Source organism: Phyllobates terribilis, unplaced genomic scaffold, assembly GCF_046119375.1.
Source record: "Phyllobates terribilis strain yellow unplaced genomic scaffold, ASM4611937v1 Scaffold_119__1_contigs__length_5224398, whole genome shotgun sequence".
Lineage (NCBI taxonomy): Eukaryota > Metazoa > Chordata > Amphibia > Anura > Dendrobatidae > Phyllobates > Phyllobates terribilis.
Genome location: NW_027362879.1, coordinates 4,493,042 through 4,509,038, shown reverse-complemented (window position 1 = coordinate 4,509,038; position 15,997 = coordinate 4,493,042). Strand labels below are relative to the sequence as shown.

Below are 15,997 nucleotides of genomic sequence, written 5' to 3'. Positions count from 1 at the left end.
TTCCTATTTTTGGGAGGCAGAATAAACAAAAACCAACAATTCAGGAATTGTGTTTTTTTACATTTTTTTATTCTGCTCCGCGTGTGGTAAAATTGATATGGTAGCTTTATTCTTCGGGTCAGTACGTTTACAGCGGTACCACATTTATATAGTTTTTCCATGTTTTGGCGCTTTTACACAGTAAAAGCTATTTTATAGAAAAAAATATTTTTTTGCATCGCTTTATTCTGAGAGCTCTAACTTTTTGATTTTTCAGATGATGGAGCTGTATGGCGGCTTGTTTTTTGCGGGATGAGATGACGTTTTCAGCGGTACCATTTTTATTTATATTCATCTTTTTGATCGCGTGTTATTCCATTTTTTGTTTGGCGGTATGATGATAAAGCATTGTTTTTTGCTTTGTTTTTTTATTTTTTTTTTACCGTGTTCACTGAAGGGGTTAACTAGTGGAAGTTTTCTAGGTCAGGTCGTTACGGACGCGGCGATACCAAATATGTATACTTTTATTGTTTTTTTTTTTTTTTTTCATAATAATATTTATTGATGGGTACATTATATTTTTATTTTTAGTGGATTATTTTTTTTATATTTTTACAATTTTTTTTTAATTTTTTTTTTCACTTTCAGACACTTTTTTTACTTTTTTACTTTGTCCCACTATGGGACTTTCACTTTTTTTATTCTGATCGCCTGCATGGCACAGGAATGCAGCACCATCCCTGTGCCATGCAGGCTGTCAGCGCTGGACAGGGAGAAGATTGTTTGGAGATGCACTGCGCATGTCCAAGCAATCTTCCTGCTGTCTGGTGACCCGGATGTTGTCATGACGACATCGGGTCGTCATGGCAACACCCGGGAAGCCGCTTCAGACAGCGCTGGAAGCCGGAAGTGGAGGTGAGTATCGCCGATCACCTCCCCTTGCCCCCGCAATGCCGCGATCAACTTCGATCGCAGCATCGCGGGGGTTAATGTGCTGGGGGTGGTGCAGGACCGCTCCCTGCACATAGTATCGGGTGTCAGCTGTAACAATCAGCTGACACCCGGCGGCGATCGCGCCCGCACAGCCTGTGTGCGCGCGCAATCGCCATGACGTACTAATACGGGTCAGGCTCTTAAAGCCCAGGGCACTGACGCGTATTAGTATGTCATGGGCTTTAAAGGGGTTAAAGAAATAAGTAAGCATCTGCAAACTGTCTCTCATCAGGGAAGACAAGATTCATTTCAGGAGCTCATATGATTGGCAGGTTCCTTTCCCATCTGGCTGCATCACCATCAAGTTCATGATCCATTGAACGCCTTCTGTGACATGCTGGAACTCTCTGTGGCAATGGTGGAGCAGTTGGCCAGTCAGATATATGGAATGTCCAGGGCATCACAAATAGGTCTCATGTTGCTTGGATCTTTGAAAATATACAGCTGGAATGGGTACCCCCAGGAGTACATCAGGCCATTTTCCCGGATGGCATCAAGTAGTGGTTTCAATACCCTTCTTTTAGCAAGTGTCATTCAGGATAGATATGTGAGCAATTATATGCGTTTTCCATTGAAATCACCAGGACCCAACTCCTCTGCTTTACTCACAATGGCCTCTTTTACATTGAAAAAATGTATGCGACAGATAATGTCCCTTGGATGCTCAGGATCTGGGCCATGATTGCCTATTGTACGGTGCGCCTTATAAATCTCCACCTCCTTATCAATAGGATCACCAAGGATACTATGAATAATGATCGCAGTGTTGGCATAATCACTTGTGCATTGATGCTTTCAGGTATACCCCTTATCCAGATATTATTGTGATTTAAACAGATGGTTTATTTACTGGCTGTGAAGATCCAGTGTTAGTTTCTGAGCATTATGATGGCCTCTAACTTGGACGACATTATCCTCTAATCTCTGTACCTTGTCAGTAAGCTGTGACAGGATAGAAGTGAGGGGACGTATTTCAGTAATGTATGTGGTCTCCAGCCTCTGAATATATTGCTCCATATCTTCTTTAGTAGGGATAGACGCAATCTGATATACAAATAAGTTATGTTGTTCCCCATATCAGAATAACCTGTGGCTGTGGGGTAAATGTCCCTGTGAAGCAAGCACTGCTCAGCATGGGGGCTTTGGTGAGAGTACAGGGAGATTTATGGAGCTGTTTTCTTGTGAGGCCTACATTAAGAGAGAAGTTGGTGCAGGACTTACTGTCTGGAGCTGTCTGGCATCATGAGGGTTAAGGATGCTTCTTTTTCCATGCTGAGCTCAGGCAGTAATAGCTCCGGAGCAGGAAGATAAGACCTTCCATAAGAAACGCTGCATACCAGACATGCTGACGGAGGTGGAGGACCTCAGATTAACCTCTGATCTCTTCTTTCTTTTCCATATCGAAAGTCATGTTTGAGGCTGTAAATTGCTTATAATTCCCCAAGGAGCATGGTCTGAAGAGAGTGCTTTCAGTGTGTGCATTCTCTTGGTGCTATGTCCAGGCCATGTCCTTCCTGTTGATGTACAATGCGTCTAAAGGTGGCGTTGATTGGGGGCAGGATTGTGTGATGTAACAATCTTGTATGATGCAACATCCTTACAGAAACGCGAGTTGTGACACCAATGGAACAGCGCCAGAACAGGAAGTGCGTATGAGTGTTTTTATTTTAACAAGACCAAACATTAGGAATGAGAAGGAGTTGTCCTAGTAGTGGACAACCCCTTTATGAAGATACAATTTTCGGTTAAAAATGAAAAAGGCTTCTCCCCTGTGTGACCTCTGAAGTTTAAGAGTTGATTTCCGTGTAAAACATTTCCCGCATTAAGAACATGAAAATGGATTCTCGTCTGTGTGAGTACTTTGGGAACTAAGAAGTGATGATTTCTTCACAAAACATTTCCCACATTCTGAACAGGAAAAAGGTTTCTCCCCTGTGTGAGTTCTGTTGTGCTCAACCAAATCTATTTTTCGGCTAAAACATTTTCCACATTCTGGACAAAAAAAAGGCTTCTTCCCTGTGTGAGTTCTCTGATGTCTGATACAACATGATTTCGCTGTAAAACATTTCCCTCATTCTGAATATGAAAAAGGCTTCTCCTCTGTGTGAGTTCTCTGGTGATTAACCAAATCTGATTTCCGGCTAAAACATTTTCCACATTCTGAACAGGAAAAAGGCTTCTCCCCTGTGTGAATTCTCTGATGGCTGATAAAACTTGATTTCGCTGTAAAATATTTTCCACATTCTGAACAGAAAAAAGGCTTCTCCCCTGTGTGAGTTCTCTGGTGCTTAAACAAATCTGATTTCCGGCTAAAACATTTTCCACATTCTGAACAGGAAAAAGGCTTCTCCCCTGTGTGAGTATTGTTATGCTCAACCAAATCTGATTTCCGGCTAAAACATTTTCCACATTCTGAACAGGAAAAAGGCTTCTCCCCTGTGTGAATTCTCTGATGGCTGATACTACTTGATTTCGCTGTAAAACATTTTCCACATTCTGAACAGAAAAAAGGCTTCTCCCCTGTGTGAGTTCTCTGGTGCTTAACCAAATCTGATTTCCGGATAAAACATTTTCCACATTCTGAACAGGAAAAAGGCTTATCCCCTGTGTGAATTCTCTGATGGCTGATAAAACTTGATTTCGCTGTAAAACATTTTCCACATTCTGAACAGAAAAAAGGCTTCTCCCCTGTGTGAGTTCTCTGGTGCTTAACCAATTCTGATTTCCGGCTAAAACATTTTCCACATTCTGAACAGGAAAAAGGCTTCTCCCCTGTGTGATTTCTCTGATGGCTGATAAAACTTGATTTCTCTGTAAAACATTTTCCACTTTCTGAACAAGAAAATGGCTTCTCCTCTGTGTGACTTCGCTGGTGATTAACAAGATCTGATTTCTGGTTAAAAAATTTCCCACACTTGAAACAAAAAAATCTAGTTTCTGCTGTGTGAATGCTTTGATGTTTAGGAGAAGACTTTTCGAGGGAAAAACTATTTCCATATTCTGAACATGAAAATGGCTTCTTTGCTTTAGGAGCAATTTGTTTTTTAATGCTTATTTTGTGACTTTGATTTTCCTTAGCAGTCGGTAATGAATCAGAAGACAGGAACTGTTTCAAATGATCAGATGACAGATCTTTGCTGTGAATGGATGATGGTATATCTGGAGCAATGGCATTCACTTCAATTGTATCCTGTGTGATCTCAAGATCATCTGATTTAAAAATTGAAGATGTCAGCTGTCCCACTGATCTCCTGGTACAGTCATCTGCCAAGAATAAAACCAATTATTATTTATGAATAACATATCCTTAAAATTTATATTGTTGAATATTGCTACTTAAACTCTCCGTAAAAATGTACTTTATGTAAAAGTATCATTATTTAGCAAGAAAACATCACAGAAAAAATCAGCCATACCAACACCAAATCAGATAACAAATGCATTAGCATTTTAGTGTTGGTTGGGTGTACTGGGGTGTCTGTCCATGTGGGGTGCACTTATATAGTGCTGGGCAGCCTTCCTACCCAGTATGGACATCATCAGTATCCTAAGTCAGACACTGTGCATCAAAACTACCTGTGTGACTGGCGTCCTATGCAAGCTTCATCTGTGTGCATCTTTAATACTAGGCAACCACTCCCTCCATGAATTGGTACGATTGTGAGTGGTTGCTCCATAAGTATTTTGCACCTGCGCTGCCCCCACCTTTATCATGGGCGTCTGTGGCATCCTGCTAGTGCATTTGTTATATGATTTGGTGTTGGTAAGGCTGTATCTTTTTCTGTGATTTTTTTTTTTATTTTGCCCTATGTTAGCCGTCATTATTCACCAAGACAATGACAGTTCACAGTCTAATAGAAAACCTCATAGGATGAACCAGTGGAGTGTAGTGTCCAACTGTTTGTTAATTCTGCCTCCCAAATATGGAATAAAAAGCCACCAAACAATGTTATGTAGGTGAAATAATACCAATAAAAACTTCTACTCATCTCACAAAAAACAAGTCCCCACTCAGATCCATCATCTGTCAATGGAAAACCAGAGGTTTCCACATTATTAGTGGCTCAAAGGCTTTTGAAAAGCAACATGACTTCCATAACCCAATCCAGCAATATCCGCTCTCCCAAAGTCAGATCTCCCCCTCACTTCTGAGCCTTGCAGTGTGCTCAAAACACATTTAGCATCCATGTATTTGGCATTACTATAGTGAGAAGAACCCACTTAATTTACGGTGTGTGTCTCCTGGAGCACAATCTGGGCACTATGTGTTGGGTAATGAAATTATATATTTGTAATTTTCACTCTCCATCATCCTGCGTGCTAATTTCCGGAAAGTGCCTGTGAAGTCAAAATAGTCACTACTCCTATAGATTATTTCACTGAGGGTTATAATTTCCAAAATGGAGTCACTTTATGGGGATTTCTACTGCTCTGGTTTTCTGACATTTGGTCACATTAGGGCTTCTGCAAATAGTGGGTCCCATCTCCTCTGGGATCTGCTCCTGCAACGTCTGCTACTCTCACCAGGAGCTGCCTTATTCATCCTGCAGGCGGCGCTGGTGATGGAGGAGACGTCAGAACCAGAAGCTCTGGGCGGCGCAGGCTCTGTCCAGCCACTAAGATTAGGGTGACTGGGACCAGTAGTACCATCCACTCTGCCAGTATGGGTGTGTGTGCTGTCCAGCTGGAGTAATCTGCTCCCTGCTTCAGCCATTTGGAAAGCACCGCACCCTACTAAAGCTGGAAGCATATTGCGGGAAGCTGCCAGATACAGCCTTGTTCTCCTCTGGTTCAGTCCTCTGTGCTCAGCTCCCGGCTTGTGTATTTGTTTCCTGTTGTGGCCTCGGCCCATTTACTGACTACTTTTGTGTGAATTTGTATTTTCTCTGACCTCCATGTTCTGACCCGGCTATCTGACTATTCTTCTTGCCATCTCACACCACAGAACATTAGATAACACTGTGGCCCAAGCCTAGGGGGTCTCTGTCTAAGTCCAAATCCATGTAGAGGGGTTAAAGGATGATGAGCAAGGCAAACCCTGGGATCTGGAAAATGGAGTAGATAGCACCAAGCCTGTTTGTGGTAGCCATCTTTTGAACTGCCAGGTGACAACGAACAGAAGAATTCCAAAGTTATCACCATATAAAGTGACACGCGTCAGATTTGAAAACTGGGCCTAGATAGGAACACAAAACTGGCTGCAGGAAGGGGTTAAATCAGAGTATTTTGGGTACTAACTACTATAGTCAAAACTGTGAGTATAGACAATAACACATCTACTGAAATGATCAAACTCAACAGTCTCCATCAGTAAGTAGTGAGTAACTAGTGGTGAAACCTCTCTGGGGTAATTAGAGTATGGGGCTCGGGGGCTCTTCGTAATCTAAACTATCGTAAGGGACAATATTTTCTGTCAGATGATTTTCAAGAAGAAATATTAGACATTCAAAGAAAACTTTTTATAATAATGCAGAGATGAGGTGTCTTAAATTTATCTTAGAGATATATCGTGGCACAGGTGTAATGTTTTTTTTTGTTTAGTTTATCACAATCTGGTTTGAAGTTAGCCGGTTTTAAAAGAAACTGAAAAGTCAGGATAAAGGGAAACTCTGCTGTTATTGTACAGACATTCACACTTGGCCCTCACTGCAAATTTAATGTTGTAGATCATAAATGTGAAGTTTGGCCAGAAAGACTGGACCTGGTCTTGTAGGGACCATATGAGCACATTCAGCAGCACAGAAGGGAGAGAAGGTAGATTCATCCAATAAGATATCAGGGATCTAGGAAGCCAACAGCATCATTACCCTCTGCTTTCACTTACAGTCCCATCATATTTTTCTTCAAGTGATTTTCTGGCTTTGTGGTTTACAGATCTGGGCAGGTAACATCTCCTAATCACAGGGGGTAGGTGGATCCTCCAGGTTGTAAATTCTATGGAAAAAGCTTTCAATGCCCAAAATCATTTGAACAGTTTTGGGTGGAAGAGAATGTTGTGGTCTAGAGGCAAAATGGTGATCACATGATAGTAATACAGCCGGACTACACAACCGATAAAGCAGCCACAGCCGGTGACTGAGAAGAATCTGTGACTTCTCTGCATTTAGTGGTCACTACTCACCTGGGTAGTCATATGTAGGAATCTCCTCTTTACACCGCTCATCACCCCTCACATATGTCTCTGTAGTATTAATATGGGTCAGATCTTCACCCTGAAACAAATATTGTAAAAGTCACAGACAGATGGAGAAGTCCCATCTATGATCAGCTCTAATCCTGTCATCTCCACCGTTCTCATTACACAAATAGAAAACATATAATACTGGTGGATAAAACAAGACTGAACACAAGACCTTCACAGCCGTCTACACATCATAGGGGAGATCTCATGACACCTTCTCTCCATCTACCTGATGATCCTGAGGAACATTGGGATCTTCTTGTTTACAGTCATGTGGAAGAAAAGGATGGGGACATCTCTCTGGTGTTGTCCTCTTACTGGATAGATCTGGAAGAAACACATACAGAGACTGAATTCACTCTTTACATACAGATAATTATAGGCCGTGTGTATTTAGTCCTGTCTATTACCTGGTGATGTGAGGGGCTGGGGAACCTCCATCATGATGTCCTTGTACAGATCTTTGTGTCCTTCTAAATACTCCCACTCCTCCATGGAGAAATAGACAGCGACATCCTGACATCTTATAGGAACCTGACACATATAATGATACAGTCATCCCCCCGATCCTTTCATAGCGTTACTGTATAATATCCCAGTATTCCCAGCAGTGTCACCTCTCCAGTCAGCAGCTCAATCATCTTGTAGGTGAGATCTAGGATCTTCTGGTCATTGATGTCCTCATGTATCAAGGGGTGAGATGGAGGCCCTGTGATTGGGCTCAGGGGTCTTTCCCATCCCTTAGACACAGGGGCCTGACAGCATACACTAGCGGTCTTCTTCACTAATGTGTAATCCTGGTTATGGAGAGACACATTATTAAATCTCACTACAGACATTTCCAGAGTCCTCACCTCTCCAGTTCTGTCCATCTGTTATTCCCATAGATAAGAATGATGTAATGTGACGTCATCAGAATCTCTCACCTCTCCAGTAAGCCGGAAGAGGATCTCTAGGGTGAGGTGTAATATCCTCTCCGCCATCTTATCTCTGTCCATATCCATCTTTGATGGGTCCATAAGGAAAATTCTCTTAAATAGAAGATCTTCACTGAGAGGATCTGATATTGTAGGGACCTGAATGAGAAGATGATGAGCCGATGTAACATCATAAAAATCCTGTGTAATAATACAATTACTGGAGATAATAAAAGGAAACATATGAGGAGATATATTATTTTACAGTATTTAGTTTTCTTCTTTACATCTAGTAATAAAACCTATATATTTTAGGCCACAGACAGCAAGCAGTTTCTTTCTTGGAGTCTGTAGCTGAACACATTTCTCAAAGACTCATCTTCCTTATTGCTAATTCTCGCCTCATTTACCAACACTAGAATCAGCATTAGCATAGGTGCAGGAGATATTCATTACACGTGACATGAGAAATAACTACTTCATGATGAGGACGACATATTCATCTTCTACTACGGCTCTTGAAACATATTTAGCCAGAGTGCTTCACTGACTACATCTCCACAGGCCGTCTATATCAGGGTTCCCCAACTCCAGTCCTCAAGGCCCACCAACAGGTCATGTTTTCAGGATTTCCTTAGTATTGCACAGGTGATAATTCCATCACCTGCACAGGCAATAATTCCATCACCTGTGCAATACTAAGGAGATCCTGAAAACCTGACCTGTTGGTGGGCCTTGAGGACTGGAGTTGGGGAACACTGGTCTATATGAATGTTTCCCGTCTTCCCCGGACTGTAATCTTCTATCACGTTAGATCTCATGTCTGATTCACACACAGAAGTTTGAGGCTTTGACACATGGTAAGGTTTTTATTATACATAGCAGGCCTATCCTGAATGGGTGCACCTTGCCATGGTGGGATAGCTTTCATGCTATTTTTGATCAAAAACAGTGTTGCTAAGAACCCTATTTTATTTAAATGCACTTTTGCTTTTTATTTATTTATTTATTTACAGCAGGGTTTATGACCATTTTTCTTCTTATAGTTTTTTTTTCTGATTAATGGCCCTAGTAAACATACATTTATGTGCTGCATGGATACCAACTAAAACCAAGCTCAAATTCTGTGTTTTTTCACGGGCACCATAGTGGCCGTGTGGGAAGACGCTATGGATGATACACCCCTAACTATCCAACTATCATTTGGTAAAAATCTCATAGGTCCTGGATTCATTAGTACCTGCACGAAGAATGGGGCTAAGTGAGTATTTATTAAAGGGAATCCACTCAACCGACTATCCCATGGCTGATTAAAGGGAATCTGTCACCCGCTGGGACTTATCTAACCTCTAATATGGGGATACAGGTGATAGAAATGTGAATCTATACTTACCTGTATGCCTCATATTAGAGGTCTGTTTGCTGTGAAATGGCTTTTTATTCAGTGAAGATTCCGATGCTTGCGGGCCGGGAAGAAATTCCCTGTGACGTGCAGTTAGCATGTCCAGGTCCCGCGCACTTCACTTTTTACGGAAGGTGCAGTTGTACTGTGTACTATGCAGTCATAGTACTGCAGGGATCTTGTGTGCAGGTGCCGGTGAGTCACGGTGAATTCCCGGCGCCTTGGCTCAAGATCTCTGCAGTACTATGGCTGCATAGTACAGAGTACAAGTGCGGCACTACCATAAAAAGCGCGCAGGCGCGGGATCTGGACATGGCGACTGCACGTCACAGGGCACTGTGACATGCAGGAAAGGGGGGAAATATTTTAATCAACACAGTAGGCGGGGATTTCTTCCCGTCCCCTGGCCAGCAAGCATAGGAATCTTCACTGAATAAAAAGCCATTTCACAACAAACAGACCTCTAATATGAGGCATAGATGTATAGATTCACATTTCTACCACCTGTATGTCCATATTAGAGGTCAGATAAGTCCCAGGGGGTGACAGATTCCCTTTAATCAGCCGTGGGGAAGTCATAAAACCAGATATGTATCAAGGTATTGTAAGGTGGCTAATGGCCGCGTAGTCGATGAGAGGTATGTGTCACAGAGATGGCTGGTCTCTGTGATGTAACCCGGAGTGTTTCTCTAGGGCACATAAGCACTAAGAGGATCGTTTGGTGCACCTGGGAGCCGGGTTACGGGTAGCTAGGAGAGAATGGGTGGGTCCAGCTACCCACATACCTCACCTCTGGGTGTGGTTAACAGCCTATAAAATGGAGGCAGTTGTTTGGCACATGGTCTGTGTGTTTGGAGGGAGAAGACCTCCTGTGTATGTTTGTCTTCAGACCAAGCCAGGACACTGGACGCTAGTCCAGCTTGTGTGCCACACAGGCCTGGCTGAGCAGAGACCTGATAAGGACATTTACTTTGTTTGCCTGATCTAAAGGCTATTTGCTTTTCTGTTTGGCTTCTGGGTTTATGAAGCAATAAACCCACATGAACTTTTAAAGGAACATGCCTCACGTTTTCCTCCTGTCGCACCCAAGTGAGTAAAACCTCTACAATTGGTGTTAGACGTGCGGGCAGTGTTCCCAGCAGAGATGTGTGACTGCTACAGGAAAACTTGCATGTCCTGGGTGAAGTCTGTTGCAAGCCATCAAGCATCGCCAGATGTAGCAACAGGAGACCAACAGGCTGTTGCTACAGCAGATCCAGCAGCACCAGCAGGAACAATGGCAGCAGATGCAGCTTCTGGCAACCGCCATCCAGGGCAGGAAGAATGCCCCAAACCCAGGTCCGGCTGATGACTCCCACGTCCCGAAGGCAGTAAGACGGGCTTTGCAGAAAATGACCCCTGGGGATGACATTGAAGGTCGTTGAGAGGGAGAAACTTCCGCCAGAGCATTGGGCAGAGGTACTGACGCCATACTTGATGGGAGAGCCCCAGAAGGTGTACTATGATTTAGCTTTGCAGGACGCCAAAGAGTATGGCAAGCTAAAAACTGAGATTCTCTTGCACTTGGGGGTGACAATGACTATCAGGGCACAGCGGGTTCAGTGCTGGGCGTATCACCGGGACAAACCACCTCGCTCCCAAATATTTGAACTGTTGCACCTGGTTCAGAACTGGCTGCAGCCGGAATCCTCTACGCCTGCGCAGATGGTAGAGCGGGTGGTGATGGACCGGTTTGTGCACTCCCTGCCGAGGTCCATACAGACTTGGGTTGCCAAGGGTGATTCCCAGAATGTGGATGAACTGGTCAGACAGGTCGAGAGATACCAGGGAGTTGAAGATTCCTTGGGAAGGCAGCCCACTCCATACTGGGGATCCAAAGTCCCTACGGGTGACGTTGTTTGCTGGAGGTGCCGAGGCCCAGGCCATATAGCCGCCCGTTGTCCCCTGATCCCTGAGCCGATGGATTGCAGCATAGGATGCCGTTGTTCATATTATGCTTATCTGGCCTGCAGTGTAAACTGTTCACCTAGCGAGGGGCCACAAGCATATCACGTGAAGGTGAACGGACGGGAGTTAATGGCACTGCTAGATTCCGGGATTCTGGTGACCCTTATGAGGACCACCCTTCCTCACAAATGATCCCGGGGAAAAAAGTTGGCATTCAGTGCATTCATGGTGAGGCTAAGGATTACTCCATGGCCAGAGTGGACATTGAAACGGCCCACAGTACTGAGTCCCAAGAGGTTGGCGTCGTTCAGAACTTATTGCACCCTATTATTATAGGCTGGGACTTTTGTTTGTTTTGGGATCTGTGGGGGAAGGGTTCCCGGCTTGCTGGCTCAGATAAGAAACCAGTTAACCTTGATGAGGTATCACCACATCCAGAGTCTGACAGGATTCCCTATTGTGTCCTTGTGGAGGATAAGGAGGTAGCGCCCCCAGAGTCTGCCATTCCGGAGTTAGGAGTGACCAGTGAGAATTTTGGGTCTGCCCAGCATAGAGACCTAACTCTGAAGGAAGCCTTTAATAATGTCACTGTCATAAATGGGGTTGCACAGGAGCCAGGGGCTGACACAAGATTTCCCCATTTTATGATGAGTGGGGAGTTGTTGTACCGGGTCAAGAAAGTGAGGGAAGAGCGTGTAGAGCAATTAATAGTGCCGGGCCCCTTTAGATGGAAGGTGTTGGACATGGCCCATTCACATGTCTTGGGGGGGACGGGACATCTGGAAGTGAAAAAAAACGCAGGAACGGATCGTGCAGAGGTTCTATTGTCCCGGATGTCCCCGTGAAATATTTAAGTATTGCAGGTCTTGCCCTATGTGCCAGTTAACCACTCCCACCTCTCACTTTCGAAGTCACCTCGTGCCATTTGGCCATTATTGAAGTGCCGTTCGAGAGAATTGATATAGACTTGGTCGGTCCCCTGGTTGAATCTGCTCGTGGGCATGAATATATATTGGCTATCCTGGACTATGCCACACGCTATCCTGAAAAGATTCCACTGAGAAACTCCTCTGCAAAGAGTATAACCTGCAAGTTGGTCCACGTGTTTTCCCAAACAGGCTTACCAAAAGGAGATACTCACAGACCAGGTAACTCCCTTTATGAGTAAGGTGATGAGGGAGTTATGCAATGTCCTGCAAATCTCCCAAGTGAGGATTTCAGTATACCATCCTCAGACAGATGGCCTTGTCGAACGGTTTAACAAGACTCTGAAGAGTATGCTGAGGAAGGTCATAGAAAGGGACGGCAGAAACTGGGACTGTCTCCTACCATATCTGTTCTCCATCCGAGAGGTTCCACAGGCCTCTACAGGGTTCTCGCCATTCGAACTCCTGCATGTCCGACATCCGCGGGGTCTCCTGGATGTCGCAAAGGAAACCTGGGAAGCAGAGGTCACGCCCCACAAGAGCGTTATCGAGCACGTCGCTCTGATGTAGGAGATGATTGCGAAGGTGATGCCAATCGTAAAATAACATCTCCTCCAGGCACAAGAAGTTCATGCCAGAGTCTACAACTGGTCAGCCAGAGTGAGGCAACTCAATCCGGGAGACCAAGTCCTCGTGCTAATTCCTACGGTGGAAAGTAAGTTCTTGGCTAAGTGGCAAGGGACATATGAGGTGTTGGAAAAAGTGGGTGAAGTGAACTACAAGGTTCATCAACCGGGACGACGTAAACCATACCAGATATACCACGTCAACCTCATCAAGCCGTGGCAAGACAGAGAAGCTGTGGACGCTCCATGCTAGCTGGGCAACCCAGAAGGTGACGTTGGCGCAATAGCGGAAATGCTAATGAAGGCTGAGAAACAGCAGTGTCGGGAGTTGCTGCAGAAGAACCAGGATCTGTTCTCGGAATTGTCAGGCTGCACAAGGTTCATAGAACACGAGATTCTGACGGAGCCACATGTGCGGGTGAACTTGAAGCCCTATCGGATACTGGAGGCGCAACGAGAGTTAATCTCCAAAAGAGGTGGCTCGTATGCTGAAGCTCGGTATCATTGAAGAATCCAAGAGCGGTTGGTCGAGCCCGATCGTCTAGGTCCCAAAGCCCGATGGTGAGCGGAGATTCTGCAACGACTATCGGAAGTTGAAAGAGGGCTCCAAATTTGACGCATATCCCATGCCACGCGTCAATGAGATGATCGAGAGGCTTGGGCCAGCAAGGTAAATAACCACCTTGGATCTGACGAAGGGATATTGGCAGATCCCCATGGCACAGGGAGCCAAAGAGAAGACTGCGTTTTCTACACCGGACGGATGCTTCCAGTATATCCAGATGCCGTTTGGACTGCAGGGGGCCACTGCAACCTTCCAGAGAGCCATGGATCGCATCCTTGCATCCCATAAGAAATATACTGCAGCATATCTGGACGATATTATTATCTTTAGACCAGACTGGGAGAGTCATCTGGAAGAAGTCCAGGCTGTGTTTGATGCTCTGAGGAAGGCAGGGTTTTCAATAAACCCGAAGAAATGTGCCATGGGGAAAATAAGAAGCTTACTAAAGTGGACCGCTGTAGAAAAAGCAAGTCAGAGCCTTCCTGGGAATCGTGGGATACTACAGAAAATTCATCCCAAACTTAACCATGATGGCCGCACCCCTGACTGACCTCCTTTAAAGGGACAAAATCAGCCATGGACAAGTGGACTGCAGAGGAAGAGATGGCCTTTCAAGAGATGAAACTGGCTCTGTGTAGGCAACCGGTCCTGGTTGCCCCGGACTTCAAGAAGGAGTTTATACTCCAGACAGATGCCTCAGATGTCAGTTTAGGAGCAGTCCTTTCCCAGGAGATACACAGGGAGGAGCACCCTGTCCTCTACCTGAGTAGAAAGCTGTCCTCCTGCGAGAAAAATTATTCAGTCATAGAGTAGGAGTGCTTGGCCATAAAATGGGCAGTGGACACCTTACCGTACTGTTAGGTCGAAAATTTAAATTAGTATCCAACTATGCCCCACTCAGATGGATAAGGGAAACAAAGGGAAAAATGCCAGGGTCACCAGCTGGTTTATAGCCCTACAGGACTTCCACTTCCATGTAGAACATAGAGCAGGGAAGCTACATGGTAAAGCCGATGCCCTCTCCAGAATCCCTTGTCTGGTAGAAGAAGGTCCCAAGCCCCACGGCTTAAGGCAGAGGGGGGATACATGTAAGGTGGCTAATGGTCGCGTAGTCGATGGGAGTTATCACAGAGATGGATAGTCTCTGTGATGTAACCCGGAGTGTTTCTCTAGGGCACATAAGCACTAAGAGGATCGTTTGGTGCACCTGGGAGCCGGGTTACGGGTAGCTAAAAGAGAATGGGTGGGTCCAGCTACCCACATACCTCACCTCTGGGTGTGGTTAACAGCCTATAAAATGGAGGCTGCTGTTTGGCACATTGTCTGTGTGTTTGGAGGGAGAAGACCTCCTGTGTATGTTTGTCTTCAGACCAAGCCAGGACACTGGACGCTACCCCAGCTTGTGTGCCACACAAGTCTGGCTGAGCAGAGACCTGCTAAGAACATTTACTTTGTTTGCCTGATCTAAAGGCTATTTGCTTTTCTGTTTGGCTTCTGGGTTTATGAAGCAATAAACCCACATGAACTTTTAAAGGAACATGCCTCATGTTTTCCTCCCGTCGCACCCAAGTGAGAAAAACCCCTACGATATGTATAAAGGAAAGGGTATGGTACTCAGAGAATGTTTCAATAATCCGCCTCAATGCGTTTCCCCAGTAGATTCATCTGGAGGCTTGATACAGTGATGATAATTCATGATGTTCAGCATAGTGTGCCTAATAGCCAGGTATCCATGTTTAAATAGCCCACTTCATCCAAAACCCCTCCCAGACTAGGAGGCCCATTTCCATTCCTAGAGAATTGTCACAGGATATACAGAATGGAGTCTGTCTACAATAATGTACTGCACCTACGCTACTTCTCATGAGCTAGAGGACCGATAATGTCAATCCCCTAGTGTGCATGTCGGGAAGTGACGTGCTTTACACTGAAACGCCAGATAAACTGATTGCCGCCGCGCCACTCATACCTGTGACTGTGCATGCCCATAGTTATCATTCCACGCAGGAGCGCCTCTAGGATCATTGTCCACAAATGCACATGCCCAGATGTCTGCATTCCACTCCAGAGCGCACATGGTATTGATTGCATTCCACCAACAGAAAAATCCTCTCTCTGAGATCAGTGTCATGGGAGACTAAAAACAAGTATTGCACATCCTCACATCATGCAACAGGCATGTAGATCTACTTTATCATTACAAAAAATATGGGATGGTGGCCCACAGTATATTCCTAAATGGTCATATTTGACCCCTATTGCATAATTAGAGACTAACAAGTGTGGTGATCCTTGTGTATTACTAAACAGTGTTATGCACACGCCCGGGCTGACTGGCGTGTGCGTGATTTAGTGATTCCACTGTGCCATGAACCAGAGAGTGCCTGGAGGGGCGTAACTAAGCGTCAACCCGATCCGACCAAGGTAGCACGATGGCTAACGATGCCGTGCACCAGGGAGG

At 44.9% G+C, this 15,997-nt stretch overlaps 1 protein-coding gene across 1 annotated transcript; it reads right to left on the bottom strand.

The window, feature by feature from the left end:
- Positions 1-498: 498 nt before the first annotated feature.
- Positions 499-15,669, bottom strand: LOC141201592 (uncharacterized). Its single transcript, XM_073663589.1, has 7 exons — positions 15,506-15,669; positions 8,080-8,229; positions 7,771-7,950; positions 7,564-7,687; positions 7,383-7,480; positions 7,094-7,184; positions 499-4,236 (listed from the first exon to the last, which is right to left on the bottom strand). The coding sequence occupies exons 1-7, from the start codon at positions 15,665-15,667 to the stop codon at positions 3,044-3,046; spliced, it is 1,998 nt and encodes a 665-aa protein (XP_073519690.1). The 5' UTR covers positions 15,668-15,669; the 3' UTR covers positions 499-3,043.
- Positions 15,670-15,997: the final 328 nt, after the last annotated feature.

Coding starts and splice junctions, on each gene's coding strand:
- LOC141201592 (XM_073663589.1), bottom strand. CDS start 15,667: ATGACACTGATCTCAGAGAGAGGATTTTTCTGTTGGTGGAATGCAATC. Junction 8,230..15,505: donor ATGGGCATGCACAGTCACAG/GTATGAGTGGCG, acceptor CTTCTCATTCAG/GTCCCTACAATATCAGATCC. Junction 7,951..8,079: donor TCTTCCGGCTTACTGGAGAG/GTGAGAGATTCT, acceptor CTCCATAACCAG/GATTACACATTAGTGAAGAA.